The sequence below is a fragment of the Anopheles arabiensis genome, chromosome 2 (genome assembly GCF_016920715.1).
Source record: "Anopheles arabiensis isolate DONGOLA chromosome 2, AaraD3, whole genome shotgun sequence".
NCBI classification, from domain to species: Eukaryota; Metazoa; Arthropoda; class Insecta; order Diptera; family Culicidae; genus Anopheles; species Anopheles arabiensis.
In genome coordinates, this window is record NC_053517.1 from 61672564 (window position 1) to 61696240 (window position 23677).

The 23677-nt window shown below is 41.5% G+C and overlaps 1 protein-coding gene and 1 long non-coding RNA gene across 3 annotated transcripts; one reads left to right on the forward strand and one right to left on the reverse strand.

Annotated features, from left to right (window-relative positions):
- The first annotated feature begins 8802 nt into the window (after positions 1–8802).
- On the forward strand, positions 8803–10766 carry LOC120896577. 2 transcript variants are annotated; one of them, XR_005738439.1, is made up of 5 exons: positions 8803–9281; positions 9352–9422; positions 9511–9586; positions 9643–9817; positions 9885–10766. It is a non-coding gene; the product is annotated as an uncharacterized LOC120896577 (long non-coding RNA). The 2 variants fall into 2 exon arrangements; XR_005738440.1 differs by having other exon boundaries at positions 9530–9586.
- A 1261-nt stretch (positions 10767–12027) lies between these two features.
- Positions 12028–13303, reverse strand: LOC120896576. Its single transcript, XM_040300791.1, has 3 exons — positions 12775–13303; positions 12314–12710; positions 12028–12239 (listed from the first exon to the last, which is right to left on the reverse strand). Exons 1-3 carry the CDS (start codon positions 12887–12889, stop codon positions 12056–12058), a joined length of 696 nt encoding a protein of 231 aa, XP_040156725.1. The 5' UTR covers positions 12890–13303; the 3' UTR covers positions 12028–12055.
- Between the last annotated feature and the right edge of the window lie 10374 nt (positions 13304–23677).

Below are 23677 nucleotides of genomic sequence, written 5' to 3' on the forward strand. Positions count from 1 at the left end.
ACTTCACACTTTATAAAAACACACCGGCGCACGAAATGCGCATCAACGCACAAACACTGCGCGCGGAACTTAGAACGAAACGCGCACAACCATCTCCGGCAAAGCGTCGCGCTGTACTGGTGGTTTTGCACGCATAGGAGGGGGGACATACGGAGCGATGGTTCGATGCTTTAGTGTAAGCGAGACAACACGATGTGACGAGCAGATCCAAGTTGGTGAGCTCGCTGAAAGAAGACACACACACATTCACAGACGGCTCGTCAAAGCACGGTATTTGTATTGGTGTTAGTGAAGCGCGCGTGTAAAACAGAATGCTACTAACAGTACCACGCAAACAATTAGACCCCAAATTTTTGAGTGATTTAGGCCGAGGGGTATGAGGAAGCTTGAGGAAGCAAGGAGAAACGCGCTGCGATGAGAGTTCGCATTCTGTTTTACACGCGCGCTTCACTAACACCAATACAAATACCGTGCTTTGACGAGCCGTCTGTGAATGTGTGTGTGTCTTCTTTCAGCGAGCTCGCCAACTTGGATCTGCTCGTCACATCGTGTTGTCTCGCTTACACTACAGCATCGAACCATCGCTCCGTATGTCCCCCCCCTCCTACGCGTACAAAACCACCAGTACAGCGCGACGCTTTGCCGGAGATGGTTGTGCGTGTTTTGTTCAAAGTTCCGCGCGCAGTGTTAGTGCGTTGATGCGCATTTCGTTGAAAGTCTCGTGCGCCGGTGTGTTTTGGTGAAGTGTGCAGTGAATAAACAGTGTGCACAGACGCACATGCAGAGCGTGGATCGACAGGTAAGAATTTACTGAACAGAGTCAACGCAGATTGTCGACAAGTTTCCCGCAGCCTGGCTCGACCCGGTACTTTGCAGTATGACGTCATTCGTGAGTATGATAGATTGTGAATGTGTTGTGAAAGTGTACTTTATGTTTCAATAAAGTGTTTAATGAAATTAAAAATGACCGTGTTTGTGTTTGTTGTTAGAATAAGTGCGTATTTGCGATCGTGTCTATTCATGAAAGAAAACGAGAAACGAAAGAAACAACTATCTTTACATGTGTTCGTAGCATGACTGGAAAGAACACAAACACATTGAGAACTGCAGAGCGCACCGTGCGTTACGGGTGGGATTGTCCGGCAAAATGAGTGTATTTTTTGAGTGATTTGAGTGACGCTGTCGAAATACAGTGTCTCTTCGACGAATGAGTTACACCCTCGCGCGAGTCTTCCCTCGACCAACGCGGTGCGCTCAGCTTGCAGTTTTCGCTCATGCATAGACGATCGCAAATGCGCACTTATTCTAACAACAAACACAAACACGGTCATTTTTATTTCAGTAAACACTTTATTGAAACATAAACACTAACACTCACAATCATTTCACGAATGACGTCCGCAGCCGTTGTGGAACTTGTCGTCAACACATCTGTTGACTCTGTTCAGCAATTTACTCACTGCGCACCCGCACTGCATGCGCAGCATTCACTGCATCCGTCGCGCTGTACTGGTGGTTTTGTACGCGTAGGAGGGACATACGGAGCGATGGTTCGTTGCTGTAGTGTAAGCGAGACAACACGATGTGACGAGCAGATCCAAGTTGGTGAGCTCGCTGAAAGAAGACACACACATTCACAGATGGCTCGTCAAAGCACGGTATTTGTATTGGTGTTAGTGAAGCGCGCGTGTAAAACAGAATGCGAACTCTCATCGCAGCGCGCTTTTCCGTGCTTCCTCAAGCTTCCTCATACCCCTCGGCCTGAATCATTCAAAATTTGGGGTCTCATTGTTTGCGTGGTCGCGCGAGGGTGTAACTCATTCGTCGAAGGGGCACTGTATTTCGACAGCGTCACTCAAATCACTCAAAAAATACACTCATTTTGCCGGACGGGAATGGTCTTCGGGTGATGTGTGAGTGTAGCAGGTCGGGCCAGAGAGAGAGCCGAGCGGCAAAGTGCATTCCACGCAAACAATGAGACCCCAAATTTTGAGTGATTCAGGCCGAGGGGTATGAGGAAGCTTGAGGAAGCACGGAGAAGCGCGCTGCGATGAGAGTTCGCATTCTGTTTTACACGCGCGCTTCACTAACACCAATACAAATACCGTGCTTTGACGAGCCATCTGTGAATGTGTGTGTCTTCTTTCAGCGAGCTCACCAACTTGGATCTGCTCGTCACATCGTGTTGTCTCGCTTACACTACAGCAACGAACCATCGCTCCGTATGTCCCCCCCCCTCCTACGCGTACAAAACCACCAGTACAGCGCGACGCTTTGCCGGAGATGGTTGTGCGCGTTTGGTTCTAAGTTCCGCGCGCAGTGTTTGTGCGTTGGTGCGCATTTCGTTCAAAGTCTCGTGCGCCGGTGTGTTTTGGTGAAGTATGCAGTGAATAAACAGTGTGCACAGACGCACATGCAGTGCGTGGATAGACAGGTAAGAATTTGCTGAACAGAGTCAACGCAGATTGTCGACAAGTTTCCCGCAGCCTGGCTCGACCCGGTACTTTGCAGTATGACGTCATTCGTGAGTATGATAGATTGTGAATGTGTTGTGAAAGTGTACTTTATGTTTCAATAAAGTGTTTACTGAAATAAAAAATGACCGTGTTTGTGTTTGTTGTTAGAATAAGTGCGCATTTGCGATCGTGTCTATGCATGAAAGAAAACGAACACATTGAGAACTGCAGAGCGCACCGTGCGTTACGGGTCGGGAGGGGGAGGGCTCGCGCGAGGGTGTAACTCATTCGTCGAAGAAACACTGTATTTCGACAGCGTCACTCAAATCACTCAAAAAATACACTCATTTTGCCGGACGGGTTATTATACTGTAGGCTACCGCACGGGCAACAAGAGGAAATAGATAAAGGCATATTCCATATATTCAGAAAGACGAAAGAGTACTGTATTCGATAGAAGGGTGGCGATATCACAACAGTGGCGACGAGTTTAGTTACATTGTTTTATTTATTGAACTGTTTTTATCGAACCGAACGCAGAGTTAATTTATTTTGTTTCGTTTTAACGTATTAATTATTCAAAGTGTGTCGGCCGTATACGCGTCAAGTCGTTATTTTATTTTTTTTTATTAATCGTTTGTGAATCGCGCCAAAAGAAATCGGTACAATTTCGCGTAAGCGTAGAAGGATGCTAAACCCGGACGAAATGATAGAGGAGGAAGAGCATCGCCGCTTATTCCAAAATTGGGGTGGAAATGCAATTTTTGGTAATGGGCAGCAGCAGCCATCGCAGAGCAACGTAGCGTTACCAGCTCAACCACCATTGCAAAATGTAGTCGGGGCGCCATCGCAGCTAGGTGCATCGACCTCGGGGCAAGACGCCGGGATGCTATCGCAAATGCTGCATTTATTGCAACAGCAAATGAACCAGCAACAGCAGCTTATGGCGCAAATGTTGAAATACCAACAGCAATCCGTCCCGCAGCCTTCGCAACCTAGTTTGATACCGACTAATCCTGAGCTTATAATTGATGCGTTGGCGAGCAACATAAGCGAATTCAGATACGAGGCTGAATCAGGAGCAACGTTTAAGGCCTGGTACGAGCGTTACGAGGACTTATTTTTGAGGGATGTTTCCCGACTCGACGATGGGGCGAAAGTACGGCTCCTTGGGCGTAAGTTGGGCACGGCAGAACACGCTCGTTTCACCAGTTTTATACTACCTCGTGCACCTCGTGAACTAACATTTGACGAAACGGTTGCAAAGCTAAAGGCCCTTTTTGGTAGAACGGAATCCTTACTCAGCAAACGTTACAAGTGTTTAGATCCTATACCTTTAAACAAAGCACTTTTAAGACCCAATCTACAATTTACAACTTCTGACGAAATACTTCCGGAGTTAGGAAAAGCCAAGGTGTTTTCTACTGTGGATGCTCGAAAAGGCTTATGGCATGTTGAATTAGATGACCACAGTAGCAAACTGACAACATTTTGGACACCGTTTGGAAGATACAGATGGCTAAGACTTCCGTTTGGTATTGCACCAGCCCCATAAATATTTCAGATGAAAATATTGGGAGTAATTGACGGTCTGCCAAACGTCGAATGCATAGCAGATGATTTATTAATATATGGAACCGGAGAAACATTAGAAGAAGCTCTTGCCAACCATAATTCATGTCTCAAAATGCTATTCCACCGTTTAGAGCAGCGCAACGTAAAACTAAACAAAGATAAATTAAATCTATGTCAAAGTTCTGTCAATTTTTATGGTCATGTTTTAACAAACAAGGGATGGCAGCCAGATGAGTCTAAAATATCTGCCATTAGAAATTACCCCAAGCCGTTAAACAGCAAGGCTGTACATACATTCATAGGAATGGTGAATTATTTAAGTAGATTTGTACCTAATTTGAGTACCAATTTAACGCATATGAGGAAATTAATTGCAAACAATCAACAATGACAGAGGACAGAAATTGAGCAAAAGAAGTTTGACACAGTAAAAAATCTGGTTGGAGATATCAGCACTCTAAAATATTATGATGTTACAAAACCGTTAGTGCTTGAATGCGATGCAAGTAGTTTCGGTTTAGGAGTTGCAGTCTATCAAGAAGATGCTATCGTTGGATATGCATCGAGAACAATAACACCAACAGAACGAAACTATGCTCAAATCGAAAAGGAGCTATTAGCGATATTATTTGGTTGTATCAGGTTTGATCAGCTTCTAATTGGCAATCCTAAAGTAACGATAAAAGCAGATCACAAACCACTCATCAATATATTCAACAAACCTCTTTTGTCAGCTCCTCGCCGTTTACAACGCATGTTATTGAATCTCCAACGTTATAATCTGTCCATCAAATTCGTTTGTGGAAAAGAAAATGTTGTCGCTGATGCGTTATCAAGAGCCCCAGATGAAAAAGATGAATCATGGGATCAGTATAAGAAACTAAATATTTATAAAAATTTTGAAGAAATTGAGAATATACCTCAGCAGCGTTACTTAAAAATTACGGATAATCGCCTTAAAGAAATATCAGAAGAGACTAAAAAAGACCAAACATTACAAATACTAATACAATATATACAAAGAGGGTGGCCTGATGAAGCAAATAAAGTGCCTGACAGCATTAAATATACTTTGGCTATCGGAATGAGCTATCAGTAGAGAACGATTTAATATTCAGTGGCGATCGTATATTAATTCCACAAATCATCCGCAGTAAACTAATTGACTGTTGTCATATAAGCCACAATGGTGTAGAAGCTACACTGAAATTGGCCAGAGGGAATATTTTTTGGCCGGGGATGAACTCTCAAATCAAAGATGTCATAAAGAATTGCACTGTTTGTAACAAATTCTCAGATTCACAACCAAATTCACCAATGATGAGTCACGACATTCCAACACACCCGTTTCAAATGATATCCACGGATGTATTCTTTGCTGAATATCGAGGTGCAAAAAAGAATTTCTTGGTCACCGTAGATCACTATTCCGACTTCTTTGAAGTGAACATCCTAAAAGACATGTCTCCTCAATCGGTTATTTCAGTATGTAAAGAAATAACACATGGTACACATGGCGACATGGTAGGCCACAAAGAATAATAACTGATAACGGAACAAATTTTGTGAACAAACAAATGCTCTCGTTTGCAAAACAATGGGACTTCGAACATGTTACATCTGTACCTCATCATCAACAATCAAATGGGAAAGCGGAAGCGGCAGTGAAAATTGCAAAGAGGCTCTTAAAGAAAGCTCAGGAATCAGATACTGATTTTTGGTATGCGCTACTAAACTGGAGGAATATCCCCAACAAAATCGGATCAAGTCCTGCGGCTCGTCTATTTTCAAGGTCTACTAAATGTAGTGGTCCCTGCTCAGATATTAATTTACTCCCGAAAATAGTAGAAAACGTCCCAACAAGTATTAAAAAACATCGTAAGAAGACAAAAGAACAATATGATAAAAAGACACGTCGCCTACCAGACCTGGAAAAAGGTTCACCAGTCTTTGTTCAATTAACACCGGAGACGTCAAAGCAATGGACCCCGGGGAAGGTTTCAGAACGCCTTAATTCTCGTTCATACGTCGTAGATGTGCATGCAAGAAACTTTCGACGAATTTTGGTGCACTTAAAACCAAGGACTGCTTCTCCTACTTGCACATCATCACAAGAAGATAACTTCCACCCTTGCAAGTATTCTTCGCCTGCACAACTGTTAAATGAACCATCACAGAACCAGCCGCATGATCGTCCTAGACGAAACACAACATTACCATCCCGCCTGAAGGACTACGTATTGAATTAGTGTGGGGAGGATGTTGTGTATGCACACCAGCTGTGTATACAATGTTTGATGGACACACCTGCCAAACTATATACACCGATGTACAGGCGCACCAGCCGTACATACACCTCGATATTCATCCAAGCCGCCGGAGACGCAACGAGCTTGTGAGGACATCGGGTATTCGCTTCGAGACAGCTAACTGAGGAACTAAATCGTTTTATTGAGCTAAATAAATAAAAGGAATTATTTGTGAACAAGAAATAAAACAACAAGTGCATGCAGATAACCAAAGCTCCCCGGGAAGATCTGCTCACGTTTTCTTGCCGCGTAAACCGTGCCTGTGTCGACTTTGAGTTTGCCGGAACGAACGAGGAGCAATTCATGTGCCTTATCCTTGTTTGCGGACTCAAAGAAGAAGTCGATAGTGGCATGCGCCACCGGTTATTAGCCCGTATCGAGGAGAAACATGATGTGACGTTGGAGCAGTTATCAGCGGAATGCCAGCGTATCACCAATATAAAAGTGAATAGTGCATTAATTGCCAACGAATCAGGAGAACGGGTCCTTGCAGTGAACAGCGGTAGCTATAGACAAAAACAATTTCAATTTAATCGTCAGCAGTACCAGTCAACCGGTCAACCGACACAGGCGCATGCACGGGGAAATGATAACACCATGTCAGTACAAAAGCCGTTGAATGCGTGTTGGTTGTGCAGTGGCCCGCATTGGAAGCGTGAGTGTCCATATAGGTCCCACGAATATGCGAAATGTGGAAGGCATTAGTACCAATAAAAAAGGTACTAATGTGGCAACGCGCGTCGTGAACATAAATGTGTGCAATGTAGAAGCAAGGCGAAAGTATGTACATATCTTGATCAACGGAAGACCAACTAAGTTGCAGCTAGACACGGCATCAGATATTACGGTGATCAGCGAGGGATTGTGGAAGGATATCGGACAGCCATCTCTGATAAGGGCTACGGTAAAAGCTAAGGCGGCCTCGCAGGAGTATCTTGAACTAATGGGTGAGTTTGAAGCGTTATTAACCATTGCTCCTAGGACCCAAAAGGCAGTAGTTCGAGTCGCATATGCTAACCTGTTGATACTAGGAGCAGACGTCGTGGAGTCCTTTTCACTCGAATCTATCCCGTATCCCGATCTATTGTAGTAGCATCGATGCGGAAAGTGCAACTTAGATGACCCCAAACGTCCAAAACGCGATGAATGGGTAAAACTATGGACCTGAGATGGGGCCCTATCTCAGTACCCAAACTGGTACCCAAAGGCAGACAATTTTAGACTTATTTTTTGAGAGAGAGCCAAAAGCTGATTCCTCCCCCTCTTCTCCACTTCTCTCTAGAATTCCATTTGTATGAGTTCTAGGAGAAGGAGAAAGGGAAGGAGATGAGAAGTAAGTGAATTAAAGTTGATGAGGGAGAGGGGAGGGACACATTCACCAGTCACCGCCAATATCGAGAATTTGACATTAGCCGGTGGTGTTTGGTTCATCGGCGTTCCGTGTGGACCACGGATGCTTAATGGAAATGCTCTGTATATTTCCGTACAGTATCTCATTGCGGCGGAACCTTACAAATGTTATTGCGCGGTCGAATCAGGAATCGCGCATCGGATCGATGGAAGAAGGGAGTACGAACGAGGGGGGAGAAGAGGAAGCACAGAGAAAAACGCTACACATTCACTCATACATTCTTACAGCAGCAGGCAATTCGCGAGAACATGAAATCGGGAGAGTATATTTTAACGCTCGCGAATGAGTGCAAGCAGGTGTGGTATAGAAGATAGAGCAAGACAGCCCAGTTTTTGTTCAAGCTAGGTCCAAAATGTTTCCTTGGGTGTGTCTATCGATGCGATAGAAATGCCGCAAACAGCTCTCTATCTCGAGGCGTTGGAGTACCAATTTCGGTGAGTTTCGCTCTCCGCTCTCATGCGCTTCCAGTGATTGCGCAAACACTTGAATTCGCTTGCATCTGCTTTCAGCTCCCGACGTACCGATTATACATTGCTGCTGCCTACCTTCCTCCCAACCACAGCACGGACGAAGGAAAAATAAATGCATTACTGTACACCGTCAACAGCATTTGCGACTCACTAGGTCCAAACGACAGATTCGTGCTCGTGGGAGACTTTAACCAACCCGCTCTTTCCTGGTCGCCTGCGCAATCGAATCATGAAAACCCTTTTGTGTTTTTTGAACCTCATACTAGTTCAATTCGTAGCGCCCAATTCGTCGATGGACTGCACCAGAATGCGCTTTACCAACTTAATAACAACACTAACTCTATGGGGCGCATTTTAGACCTTGCATACGGAAATTGGTCAAGCGCAACAACTTCTTCGCTCATACGCGTCAGCGAGCACCCGCTGCTGCCAACCCAGGCTGCATATGACAGCCAAAAGACGTCTTTCGGTAAAACTTTTCGTCTTTCCGTCGGACTGCCGATAGTCCGACTTTTTAACGATATGGTTAGACCGATTTTGACAGATATGGCCAGATGTCATTCAAGTGGTGTATATTTTTATTGACGGTGTAATGCAATGTCCAAAAATTACTGAGTGGCCTACCACAGTGCAAAAAAATTGGCGGACTCTTTTTTCTCCCCCCTCTTTCCACCGATCTTTTTTCCCTCACCCTCTTCCTTCTTCTTTCTCCTAGGTTGTCCCGGTTGTTCCTCTCGAGCTCATTTTGTTTACTTTGCTTTTCGCCTTCGCACAGTTCGGCTATTCTTTGGTTCGGTTCGGTTGTGTTTTATTCTTCTACTCCTCTTCATCTCATCTCCGCTGCACACACGCTCCTTTTGTTTGTAAGGCCGGTGTTGGTTTATTTAGAACTTTTTCTGTGTTTGTGCTTATGTGCTGAGGCAATTCCAATTGTTTAGAACTCCTGCATGGAACAAGCGTGAGGGAACCTGTTCCTGCGTGTACAGCCGGAGCCACGGTGTCCCGATTATCTGGTTCAGCTCACAACGCTTTATAAACGTGATACTTCCAACATGGACAGGTGTGTTTTACCGTGCAATAAAAGATGTGACTTTTTTCACACCTTCATCTTTTTTTTTGTTTATCCTTAGCGCCAAACGACCCAAGCTACTTGTGTCGATAAAAAATGGAGAATACAAATTGCTCCCGTTAAACAATAATAGTAAGTTTTTATTAAATATGTTTTGTTAAAAATCATAATCATTAACACCACACCTACCACAATGCTTCATCCGCAATTATTGAATGAGCTTTCATCGTTATCGTCAGTGTCTATCCATACTGGAAGTCAAAACATGGCTCGCGAGAATGCTTCATCGTCAAAACGTGAGAAAGTGTTTTAGAGTGTTATAACAAGAACTATAGTTAACAAATATTTCTAGAAACTGTATCAAGCGATAAACGCAAGCCGGTTTCTCGTACGAATAATGCAATGGTAGACAATGTACCGTCCACATCGATGGTAGTTCGTTCTTCTCATTTATGGTGGTTTGGATCACTTCTCGTTTATGGAAACAACTGCATCAACTTCGGGTGCTTGTAAACGAAAACCTAAACGTATGTCTTAAATTTGTTTTATAGTAAATTATTTGCTGTAAAATACTATATGAACGTTTATTTCCAGCCCTTTTATCTACTGCTTCAATGGCAACGCAAACGGATTTTTCTAGTGGACAGAACGTGGGATTAGATGCCATACTAGAAAAATTAGACACCATGCAGAGGTAGCAACAAAGACAGGCAGACATGTATCATAAGAAAATGCTGGATATGGAGAAGCAGCAGAAATTAATACGAGCACAGTTAGATATTTTATCCTACAAATTGATTCCACGGCCAGGATTTGTTGCGGAATCATCGTTTGAATGGGAAACGGTGGGGACCAGGGAAGAACTAGATCGACTGGAGGAAAGATTGGGGGAACCAGAGTTCATGTAGATACAAAGCTGCCGACCGACAGTTCAGAAGCTAGACTCAATGATAGCATGGACATTATATTCAAAAAGGATTTTGTAACACAAGCCAACTGGACAGGATTAGGACCAGATAAAGTTTGTTTTTCAAATTATGAAAGGGTTATTCAGATTTTTAAATTTATAGGAACATGTCATGGAGTTTCACCCACGGACCAAAGAATCAAAACATTTTTCTAAAATAAGTTTAAACATTCAAAACAAAGACTTAACATGGTGGGAAAAGTTAAAACTGTACCTCATAGACGCAAAGTTTAGTTTAATTTATGTTTAAGTACTACTGTAATCCTCAGTTTAGCTTCAAGCAGATAGCAGAATTAATGGCTTTTTGTAAAATTAAAGCTTTTACCCAGTTGCGTATCATGTTCCTATTATAGAAATATTAAAGAATTCAAAGAAATGTTATTATCTTTTATGATATAAAAAACGAAATAAAATGTATGTTCAACAAATATTTATTACTTATTTCATATTACTAATGTGTGAATTAAAGGAACGAAATCGAATGCATCTTTTTGAGCAAGAGGTGCCGCAACTAATTTACATTTTATATCGCTGATTCCTAGTCTAAAAAAACTTTCTTCTAAATCATAAGTACTTGCTCGGTGAATATTTATCATTTTAGAATCGTAAGGATAACTGAAACTACTAGACGAGTAAATGATCTTTTTTGCTGATATTTCTATTACTCCGTCTTGCATGATAGCTGTACCGAATTGACAAACAAATCCTGATTTTGTCAAAAACCATTCGTTGCGTTGATCATTTTTTAAACAGAAAGCTTTACGAATATGAAGTGTAACTGTTTCTCCACGAAGATGAATAGAAGGAAAAGTAATTTTTGATTTGTATCGTGCGTATGATATGCTTCGCTTTCTGTTATTCTATTTATAGCTGGTTCCAAGCATTTGGCCCCGCTTCGTAATGATTTTTTTAAATGTTGAAGCTCATTTTCAAAATCATATGAGGAGATTGTGTTAATGGGGCCAAAGTTTTCTGCTTCTTCTGTATTCTATAAGTATTCTGTATTCTGTAAGTATTCTGGACCATATAGTGTACTGTACAGTTTTACAAAAAGCTGAAGTAACTTATTTGCTAATGGCCAATGCTTTTTGTAAACTTCTGTAGACAGCAATGTAATGCTGCAAAAAACAGCATGAAGTGATTATATTGTTCTTCAGGAATTGAGTCCTTAAGAACGACAAATGAACCATAAAACAAAAATGAAGCAAATTCTGATCCTTTCCAATGTTTGATGTCAAAAAGTGGACAAAATTTTCTATGGATCTCAGCACGAAGTTTAATGTTAAGTAACTTAGCTGTAATAAAGTTGATTTGTGTAGGTGTTAATTTTTTTCTTACACCAAACATACCAAACATCCAGGCCATCAACATTCTTTTTGTTATACCTAAATCTATCAAATGAAGAGAATCTGCCACAATAATTTGTATGATGATGTCAAACTCATCTAAATCCAAAAGAGATGAATCTAGTTTGTGATGATCATCGTAAGCTCGGCTTTTGAAACCTTCATGTGTTCTATCTGGGCCAGCGGTGTCCGAGTATGCGTTTCTTCCATTGATGTGTTTTCCTTTCGAAGTGCACTTTAAGCAGCCATCTAACGAGTTGAAATAAGCAACACCTTTTGAAAAAGAAAAATTGTTATACAACATTTGTTACCCTAATGCTTTTGAATATTATTTTATTTGAATAGTTACCTTTTATAAAAGCTCTTGCAGCAGAATCGGCGATAATAGCACGTAATTTGATGTTAAACTTTTTGTTTTTACAACCACACCATTTTTTGTGAGAAAATTAACCTCATCTACAAAAGGTCGGAGAAATTGCTCCACAATAGATTGAAATTGGCATGACTGGTATTTCCGGCATTCCATGAATGTTAAATAGAATAGGCCAAAATTGTAGATTGTTGCTTTTGGCAATCGGCAATCCGTCTATTGACACGTTCAGTAAAATTGTTTTATCAGCTTCAAAGTTTACATCGCTACAAATTAGACAACATAACGATATGTAATACTTATATATGAGAATGAATTTGTTTACATCCAGAAATATTACCTTAACTTGTTGGTGAAGCAATTTTGAATCCCACGATACCAATACTGTCTACATTGCACGGTAATAATTTCCGAAGAGCGATTGCGGTTGATTTTTAGCAAAGTTCTAGCATCTTTTGGCAATTTGCAAGAACTTACTTTACCGATTATACCCATGACTTGTTCGATGGAATCATATGTTTGATTTGTAGACACCGCCCACGTTTGCAAAGCTTCTTTTACGGAGAATGGTTCGTTTGATGTTTCTTGTTCCTCGTCAGAGCTTTCGAGATAATCGATTACAGCCTCTTCTTCCTCAGCGTATGCAGTAGTTTCATGATCATCTTCAACATAATCATGTTCCACAAGAAAACTGTCGTGTGAAGATGTAGCACCAACATCTGGCGCATGTGCATTATCTGTAAAGCAAAATAAACCATGTTTAATAAAAAGTTCACGCAAACTTCATGATTTTCATCATACCATTTTCTCTTTCACTGGTATTATTTTCTTCTAGCTGGTCTTGCTCCACTATACGGTTACGGGTACGATACAAATATGAGTTGAGCCGAATACGCTTCGAGAATGATTGGTCCATCCTATTTTTGATAAAATCACGGCTAGAAACCACTAGATTATCGCAATAACGCACGCAATTTAACTCGTTAGATGTTCTGTATGTTTAGATTTTGTTCATTTGCGCGCGATTGTGGTGTGACAGCAGCGACATAAACACAGACAGTATGGACAAGGGAACAACATCAACAATATCAATATTGGCCTTGTGTGGTATAAAACAAAAAAATCTTTTAATTTAGTCTGAATTATTGAACAATTATTATATTGTTTGTAAAATAACTTTAAATAATTTTACCATGTTATATTGAAGAAATGGCTTGATTTATATGTATATAAGCCCAAAAAACGATTAAACTCTTCAATGTGGTGTTATAAATCTGCTAAATTGGTCTTACGCGCTGTCATTTGCAGCCTGGGAATAGACTGCTATCACCCACAGCTCGAATTTGATTTGGAAATCACAGCATCGTCTATGACCCTACTAGCAATGAGAATGTAAAAGTATGCGTCTTTCAGGCGAGGGGCATGTAGAAGCAGGGGGAGACGGTTGGAAATACGCGGAAATACGCGTCGGCGAGAGCGTGTTTTGCTTTTTACACAGTTTTCGCACTCACACAATCACACATATGTGAATGTGTGCGTTCACTTACAGCCAGCGCGCTCAGTTTGGTTTTCTCGCAGCGGCTTGCTGGTATCGGTGTCTCGCTCGCACTAGTGCAGCGAGTGTTCCTCGTGCGTTCCCTTTCTTGCTACCACACAAAATCGTAAGTACAGTTCAAGCCTTCGCAGTGTGAGGCTGCGCACGTTTTAGCCTAAGTCCCGGGCGCTCGATGTAATTTGAAGTGAAGTGTTCAAGTGCTATTTATTTCAATTCACATCATTACGGCCTCGGTCGTATTTTCAAGTGTTGAAGTATTGTGCGCATTGAAATAAAGCAGCGTTAATCTTTCATAATTCAACATGAATATGTAAATTATGCTGCTTTATTTCAATGCTTTTTTTTACAGTATTCAACATACACAACATACAGGCAGTAAGGCGGGTGCTTGAAGTGACGATTTTTTTTTTATTATTTATTGTTGTGTACAGAAACGGTGCAGTGTAACCGCGACTCGATGCTGTCGTGCAACTGACAGCATCCGACGTCCGAATGGCCGTTAAGAGCTTCGGGAGCGATCGGGCTACCAAGGGTCGGCACTCGATCATAGGCCGCGACCCGACACACACAACAGTCCTGGAGAATATATGTTATTTATATTAGAATATAAGTGGTTTATACAGAAGAGCCGCGTGTGCCTTAAATATCCTCAATTGTGCACCAGTCCGAAACACAAAAGTGGCGACGAGTTTCTAATTGTTTGTTGTTTCGTTTATTTATCCGAGTGAAAATTCCGCGACCCAAGCGGCGAAGGATGTCCTCTGAGGAGACTGGTGCCATGGACGAGGAGATGCGTCGTTCATCGCTAGGGCTAGCTAGCGCGAGCGGAGGGCTAATTCCGCAGAACGGTGCGATGCTGCAACCCAACGTGCATCTTTTTGGCGACCAGCGCATTCTCGGTGGTATGCAGCGAAGTGAAAATGCCGCGCCGTTGCAGATACGTGCGCAACCGCCATCGCAATCCGGGTCATTGCCACTGTTCCACGGTGGTCAGGCGCCATTGCTGTCAGCTCCAACGGCGCCATCGCAGTCGGCTCCCGCACAGCAGCACCAAAGTACAGGTCCGTATTTGAGTGGAAGTGATAATACGATGATGCAAACGCTACAGCAGCTACAAAAGCAGATGGCACAGCAGCAGCAGCTTATAAGTGAATTATTATGCCAGCGTTTAAATAACTTAGGTGCGTCTACGGCCGCGGTACACCCCGAGCAGATCATTGACACGCTAGCGAGAAATATAACGGAATTTCGTTATGATGAGGAAGGAGGTGTAACGTTCGGTGGGTGGTTTGCGAGATATGAGGAGCTGTTTAGGAAGTATGCGGAGCGTATAGATGAAGCCGCGAAAGTCAGGCTGTTGATGAGGAAGTTAGGTCCGGTCGAGCACGACAGGTACACGTCGTTTATATTGCCCCGGAAAGCGGGAGATTTTTCATTTGCGGAAACGGTCCAGAGGTTGACCGAGTTGTTTGACACGCGAGAGTCGTTGCTTAGCAAAAGGTTCAAGTGCTTGCAAATAGCGAAAAATAAGAATGAAGACCATATGTCATATGCGTGTAGGTTGAACAAGGCGTGCGTCGGATTTGAGCTTGGAAAGCTTACAGAGGAACAATTTAAGTGTTTATTGTTTGTGTGCGGGTTGAAGTCAGAGCACGATGTTGACTTCCGTACGAGGCTGCTTGCGCGAATAGAAGATAAAGCAGATATTACGCTGCAGCAGTTGTCGGCGGAGTGCGGCAGGATAGTTAACTTAAAGAAGGATAGTGCCATGATCGAGTCCCCAGCACATGAGAATGTGTTGGCTGTACAGTCGGAAAGACACTTACAAGTCAAAAGATCGCAGCTAGATCAGCGTACGACGCAGAGTAAGCCCTGCTGGGCATGTGGGGATAACCACTGGCAACGTGATTGCCCATATCGTACTAAAGAATGTTTTAAGTGTAGGCGGATAGGCCACAAAGCTAGTCATTGCAACAAAAATCGAAGGAAATTTAGGCATCCTGAGTATGGCCTCGGATATGAGGAACAGGAAGGGAATGTTGCACAAGTGGTAACTGTGAGTGTGCAGAGCGTAGCATCTAGGAGAAAATACGTGGAGGTTAGTCTCAACAACAAGCCAGTTCACCTGCAACTCGACTCAGGGTCGGATATTTCTATAATAGGCATGCGTACATGGAAACAAATAGGGAGCCCCCGGCTCAAACCCCTTTCCGTCGCAGCGAGAACTGCTTCAGGAGCTGGTCTTATGCTCGAGGGTGAATTTCTATGTGAGGCCACACTAGGCAATGTTACGGCTGAAGTAACCATAAGAGTGGCAAAACATGATCTTATGCTATTCGGTGCGGATCTGTTTGAGTTGTTGGGTCTGTGGTCAACACCCATTGAAAGTTATTGCTATAGAGAGGGCAGAAATTTAAAGCAGCATGATAGGCTTGATAAAAAACAGACCGAATGTCTAGTAGCTAGTATAAAGGCTGGTGATGGCATAGATTATGCAGCAGGCATGGGAAATGCAATTCCATTCCTTTACAATGAGGTGGTTAAGCCCATGCAACGTGATACAATGCTGCGCAGATTATATAGCTATGGCAATTATGAAGGTCGAATAGATAGCGCCAATTACCTTCGTAAACAGCCCTCGCCGGTAATTTGTCACGAAGCGTACCAAAGAAAAGGGAGACACATGAGGTCGCAAGAACCTTAGCGTAGGCGTAAATAATGATTTATAAACGGGTATATGAGTTAAAGGATCCCTGGTGAGAGGGTACATGTCTCAAAGAAGTGCTAGAAATTAAGTGATACAAGAATGGAAAATAATGGTATTAATTTACGGTAGGATGGTGCCGGTCTCGTAGTACAGTCGTCAACTCGTACGACTTAACAACATGCCCGTCATGGGTTCAATCCCCAAATAGACCGCGCCGCCATACGTAGGACTGACTATCCTGCTATGGGGGGGAATCAATTAGTCACTGAAAGCCAAAGCCCACAAGTGGGTACAGGCAGGCCTTGACCGACATCGGTTGTTGAGCCAAAGAAGAAGAAGAAGAAGGATGTTTTAATGGCTGAGGGTAGAGTTTCTGGAACAAAATAGCCGTCACAATTTTTAGCATTTTAGCAAACCCAGTTTTAGCCATCGTGGCACAACATTCCCCTAGCATAGTCTGCGTATGTGAACAAATGAATGGTCCACCTCGCCGCTCTTCTTGTGATAGAAGGGCGTCGCGCAGGTTGCAGCTGTACCAGCTGAATTAAGAGAGGGAGATGTTGTGTACAGAAACGGTGCAGTGTAACCGCGACTCGATGCTGTCGTGCAACTGACAGCATCCGACGTCCGAATGGCCGTTAAGAGCTTCGGGAGCGATCGGGCTACCAAGGGTCGGCACTCGATCATAGGCCGCGACCCGACACACACAACAGTCCTGAAGAATATATGTTATTTATATTAGAATATAAGTGGTTTATACAGAAGAGCCGCGGGTGCCTTAAATATCCTCAATTGTGCACCAGTCCGACACAAAATTTATAATAAAAAATATGTGTGGTTTTGTGGCAAGATTGTGGTTAGCGATGTGTGGAACTGTGCCTTAAGTTTCAATAAAGTGTAAAAATATCAAACGAGTTTGATGTGTTTAAGTTTTATTTCGATGCATGCGATTTTATTACGCTGCAAATCAAAGTGAACGAAAGCGCACAGCGCACAACGCGTAACGAAAGAAACGAGGGGAGGGTGTCCAGCGCTACGCGCAAAGCGCGGGTGCGGCAACAGCGCAGCGCAAACCGAAAGAAACGCGAGAGAGCAAGAATAGCTGATCCGCGCATCCAGCGCAGCGCGAGAGGAAAAAACGGGAGGGAGGGGTATCAGCTGATCAGCTGTTTTGTATCGCGAGAGCGCCCCGTGTAATTTGAAGGCATGCGAGAGAGCGCTGCGCGCGCTCACTCTCAATTCGGAAAAAAATCACTGCGGCTCGACTATGGCGGCCAATACAAAATCGACCGAACCCCTTCCCCCTGTTTCTACATGCCCCTCGCCTGTAAATTTCATTCTCTTTGCCTCTTTGCGGCAGATGCAATTCATGTCACACTACCTATCGTCACCGAAACCCTGGTTACCCAAAAAATCGAGCGTCTCAAGTCGTCATACTCCGAGGGGCCAGATGGTATCCCAGCGACAATTCTCAAGCGTTGTGCCGTATCGGTAGCTCCTGTTTTAACTAAGATTTTTAACGAATCTCTGCGCACAGGAACCTTTCCATCACTGTGGAAGGTCTCATGACTAACACCCATTCACAAAAAGGGCAGCAAAAACGAAGCAGTGAACTATCGAGGTATTACCTCTTTAGCTGCCTGCGCCAAAGTGGTCGAGCTCCTCATCTATGAACCATTCATAGCATCTGCCGGCAAATACATCAGCACCAACCAACATGGATTCATGCCTAAGAGATCAACTACGACAAATCTGATGCAATTCGTTAGCGGCTGTTATAAGTCCATTGATGATGGTATGCAGTTTGATGCCATTTACACGGACATTAAGGCGGCTTTTGACAGTGTGTCCCACAACATTCTTCTGGCAAAACTTGATAGACTTGGATTATCACCACCCCTGGTAAAGTGGATGAAATCGTATTTATATGGTCGTTCATATGCAGTTAGAATGGGCTCCCACCAATCTAGATCTATCGGTGCCTCTTCCGGCGTACCCCAGGGCAGCAACCTGGGGACTCTGTTGTTTCTGCTCTACATAAACGACTTGTGCACGGCACTCCCGAATAATAGTTGCCTACTCTACGCAGATGATGCTAAAATCTATCGTGAAATCCTTGAGCCCGAGGACCTCAATGACCTGAATTTGTCTCCTGGTGCAAGCGTAACGCACTAAGCGTCTGTATTAGTGATGGGCGGGTCGACCCGAACCTATGGGGTCGGAGCCATCCGTAAGCGACCCGGAGTCGTTCGGGTCGACCCGAAAGGTACAAGTAGGTTCAGTGGGTGCAACGACTCCGGTAGGTGCGAAAAAGCATAAGCGACTCCGACTCGTTGGTGCAACGAGTTTGGGTCGTGTCGGATCAAGATAGGTTCAATATTACCCGGCCCGGCCCGAACTCGCCGCACCAACGGGTCGGAGTCGCTTATGCTTTTTCGCACCTACTGATCTATCAGGTCGACTCGAACTCGCTGCACCCTCGGGTTAAACTGAACCTACCGTGACCCGACCCGACCCGAACTCGCTGCACCAACGGGTCATAATCGCTTATGCTTTCTCGCACCTACTGATCTATCGGGTCGACCCGAACTCATTGCACCCGTGGGTCGGACTTGATTCCGACTCCGACCTAGCGCACCCGCTGCACCCACGGGTCGGAATCGATTCCGACTGGCTTGCACCCGACTCCGGGTCGGGTCGTGAAATGAATCGTATGACCCAACACTAGTCTGTATCGATAAATGCGCCATAATCTCATTCAGCCGCTCAAGAGCTCCAGCGCTGTTTAATTATACGCTTGATGGTCAGAACCTCGAAAGAGTGAACTGTGTAAAGGGTCTAAGAGTCCTCCTAGATGCTAAACTCTCCTTCGAAGAACAGATAGACCAGGTAGTCGCTAGTGGCAATCGTCTACTTGGCTTGGTCATAAACATGACGCGCGAGCTTCGTGATCCTATGTGTTTCAAGACACTGTACTGCGCACTTATCAGACCACTGGTGGAATATGCTAGCATTGTTTGGTGGCCAGCATCTACTCGGGCACTTGCGCGGCTAGAGTCCATCCAACGGAAGGCAACGCGCTTCGCCCTTCGTGATTGGCCGCGTCGTCTAGACTACAGAACTAGGTGTTTGCTGCTTGGGATCCCGCCTCTCGCCGAACGTGTTGAGCACACCAGACTAGCATTTATCACGGGAATCTTAAACGGAACCATCGACTGTCCCGAGCTGCTTTCAAGGATTCATCTCTATGTTCCTGCCAGAATACTTCGTCGCCGACCAATGCTGGCAATCGCTGAAACCCGAACAACATTTGGCTCTCGCAACCCCCTTCTTTGTATCTGTCGTCTATAAAATTCAGCTGACGATAACGGAACTGACTTCACTTTTAAGTGTTCGGAATGCGTTCAACAATAACAATATATAAATGTTCTGTTCGTTATCCAATGTGTGTTGTAAACAAATTTTGACTCGAGAGGGCTTCATAGTCCATCGATTAATAAACTAAACTAAACTAAACTAAACTAAACTAAACTAAACTAAACTAAACTAAACTAAACTAAACTAAACTAAACTAAACTAAACTAAACTAAACTAAACTAAACTAAACTAAACTAAACTAAACTAAACTAAACTAAACTAAACTAAACTAAACTAAACTAAACTAAACTAAACTAAACTAAACTAAACTAAACTAAACTAAACTAAACTAAACTAAACTAAACTAAACTAAACTAAACTAAACTAAACTAAACTAAACTAAACTAAACTAAACTAAACTAAACTAAACTAAACTAAACTAAACTAAACTAAACTAAACTAAACTAAACTAAACTAAACTAAACTAAACTAAACTAAACTAAACTAAACTAAACTAAACTAAACTAAACTAAACTAAACTAAACTAAACTAAACTAAACTAAACTAAACTAAACTAAACTAAACTAAACTAAACTAAACTAAACTAAACTAAACTAAACTAAACTAAACTAAACTAAACTAAACTAAACTAAACTAAACTAAACTAAACTAAACTAAACTAAACTAAACTAAACTAAACTAAACTAAACTAAACTAAACTAAACTAAACTAAACTAAACTAAACTAAACTAAACTAAACTAAACTAAACTAAACTAAACTAAACTAAACTAAACTAAACTAAACTAAACTAAACTAAACTAAACTAAACTAAACTAAACTAAACTAAACTAAACTAAACTAAACTAAACTAAACTAAACTAAACTAAACTAAACTAAACTAAACTAAACTAAACTAAACTAAACTAAACTAAACTAAACTAAACTAAACTAAACTAAACTAAACTAAACTAAACTAAACTAAACTAAACTAAACTAAACTAAACTAAACTAAACTAAACTAAACTAAACTAAACTAAACTAAACTAAACTAAACTAAACTAAACTAAACTAAACTAAACTAAACTAAACTAAACTAAACTAAACTAAACTAAACTAAACTAAACTAAACTAAACTAAACTAAACTAAACTAAACTAAACTAAACTAAACTAAACTAAACTAAACTAAACTAAACTAAACTAAACTAAACTAAACTAAACTAAACTAAACTAAACTAAACTAAACTAAACTAAACTAAACTAAACTAAACTAAACTAAACTAAACTAAACTAAACTAAACTAAACTAAACTAAACTAAACTAAACTAAACTAAACTAAACTAAACTAAACTAAACTAAACTAAACTAAACTAAACTAAACTAAACTAAACTAAACTAAACTAAACTAAACTAAACTAAACTAAACTAAACTAAACTAAACTAAACTAAACTAAACTAAACTAAACTAAACTAAACTAAACTAAACTAAACTAAACTAAACTAAACTAAACTAAACTAAACTAAACTAAACTAAACTAAACTAAACTAAACTAAACTAAACTAAACTAAACTAAACTAAACTAAACTAAACTAAACTAAACTAAACTAAACTAAACTAAACTAAACTAAACTAAACTAAACTAAACTAAACTAAACTAAACTAAACTAAACTAAACTAAACTAAACTAAACTAAACTAAACTAAACTAAACTAAACTAAACTAAACTAAACTAAACTAAACTAAACTAAACTAAACTAAACTAAACTAAACTAAACTAAACTAAACTAAACTAAACTAAACTAAACTAAACTAAACTAAACTAAACTAAACTAAACTAAACTAAACTAAACTAAACTAAACTAAACTAAACACACACACACACACACACACACACACACACACACACACACACACACACACACACACACACACACACACACACACACACACACACACACAAACACAAACAAATACAAACCACACATAAACCTGTCCCAACGGGTGCATGGTGTGTTGAAAAAACCCTATCATTTTGTCCGATACTATACCATGTGATTACATCATGTGATCACAGTACACAATGAGATGAGAGAAAAATATTTTTTGTTGAATAGCCTTCAAGCTGAACAGTCGTGTCTACAATCGTTTCATTTTGTACATTACAATATTTGGCGACGAGGATTTGAGTGAATTAGAATTTTATCAAAAATCAAAATATAAGAAGAATTTCAAGATTTTAATCTAGAAGTACTTCGAATTTCAACACTTTGATCTACAACTACATCGAAAATGGCTACCCCTCAAGATGAAACATTCAAGCAGTTTCTAATGGAAATGGTTTCATACATGCAGCGTAGTTCTTTGAACCAAGCTAACGTACCAGTGGAGGTTGTACCCGAAGCGCTCGCAAATAGTATTTCGGAATTTTCATTCGGTCCTGAAAATGGTTTAACTTTCGATCGGTGGTATTCAAAATACGAGGACAGTTTCTTGCGTGACGGTGAAAATCTTGAAGATGCTGCCGAAGTGAGACTGTTGCTGAGAAAACTCAGTGTCAGACTTATAACACGATAAATATCAACATTTCATTCTACCGAAGCACCCACGAGAGTTTTTATTCGTCGATACAGTTAAAAAATTGAAAACGTTGTTTGGCATAAGATCATCATTGTTCAGCAAACGTTATAAGTGCTTCGAAACATCAATGTGTGCTGAGGAAGACTTCATTTCTTATGGGGCAAGAGTGAACAAACTATGCGAAGATTTCGAAGTGAATCGCCTAACAGCAGATCAATTCAAATAGTTAATTGTCGTCATTGGATTACGTTCACCAAAGGTTTAGAACGAGACTACTGGCAAAACTGGATGAAGAAGGAGTTGACTTAACACTAGAAAAATTAGTACACGAATGTGAATTAGTACACGAATTAGTACATGAATGCAAAACTTGAAACTCGACACTGCACTTGTGGAAAAGAAAACATCGGTAGATATATCAGTCTGTGCAATCAAACAGAATCATCCTCTATCATCACAATCTGATCCACGGGCTAAGGTAAGCGATTATCAAAAACTTCCTAAAACACCATGTTGGTTATGCGGTGGGATGCAGTTTTCAAAAGATTGCCCGTTTCAAAAGCATTTTTGTAAAGCATGCCACAAAGTAGGCCATAAAGAAGGTTACTGCAATTGTGTTACACCAAAAGCAAAAAAGCAGGACTTCGTGAAGAATCCTAAGACAAATGCAATATTTTCCGTTCTACAGCTAAATGGGAAATCACTTAGGAAATTTTTACAAGTAACCATACTAGGCAAAAGCATTCGTATGCAATTTGACACTGCATCGGACATAACCATAATTTCAAAACAATCATGGTTGAAGCTTGGATCACCAGAACTTAAACCTACTAATCATTCAGCAAGGTCTGCTTCTGGGAACATGTTGAGCATATTAAGCGAACTTACTAGCACTGTTCAGTTCAAAGATGTTTTGAAAAATGCATCATGCTTTGTATCAGAAAACTCCAATTTGAATTTGTTCAGATTAGATTGAATCGAATTGTTTGGTTTAGAATCACAGCCTCTCTCATCAATTTGCAATCGTGTTCAATCATTTCAAACACCAATTTTGCAATACAAAGAGGAATTTCCAAACGTTTTCAATGAACATCTTGGTCTGTGCTAGAAAACAAAAGTCAAGCTGTTCCTGAAACAAGATGCTCGTCCAATTTTCAGACCAAAGCGTCCGGTACCATTTACTGCATTTTCAAAAGTTGACGAAGAGATCGATCGTTTGGAAAAATTGAACATTATCACGCCTGTCGATTTTTCTTCGTGGGCTGTACCTGTAGTTATCGTTAAAAAGCCGAATGAAAAAGTGCGTATATGTGCAGACTATTCCACAGGTTTAAACGCTGCTCTTGAATCAAACCACTATCCATTACCTGTTCCGGAAGAGATTTTTGCAAAACTAAATGGATCAAAGGTTTTTAGTATCATTGACCTTTCAGATGCATATCTGCAAGTCGAAGTCGATGATCCCTCCAAAGAATTGCTAACCATTAACACACATAGGGGTCTCTACC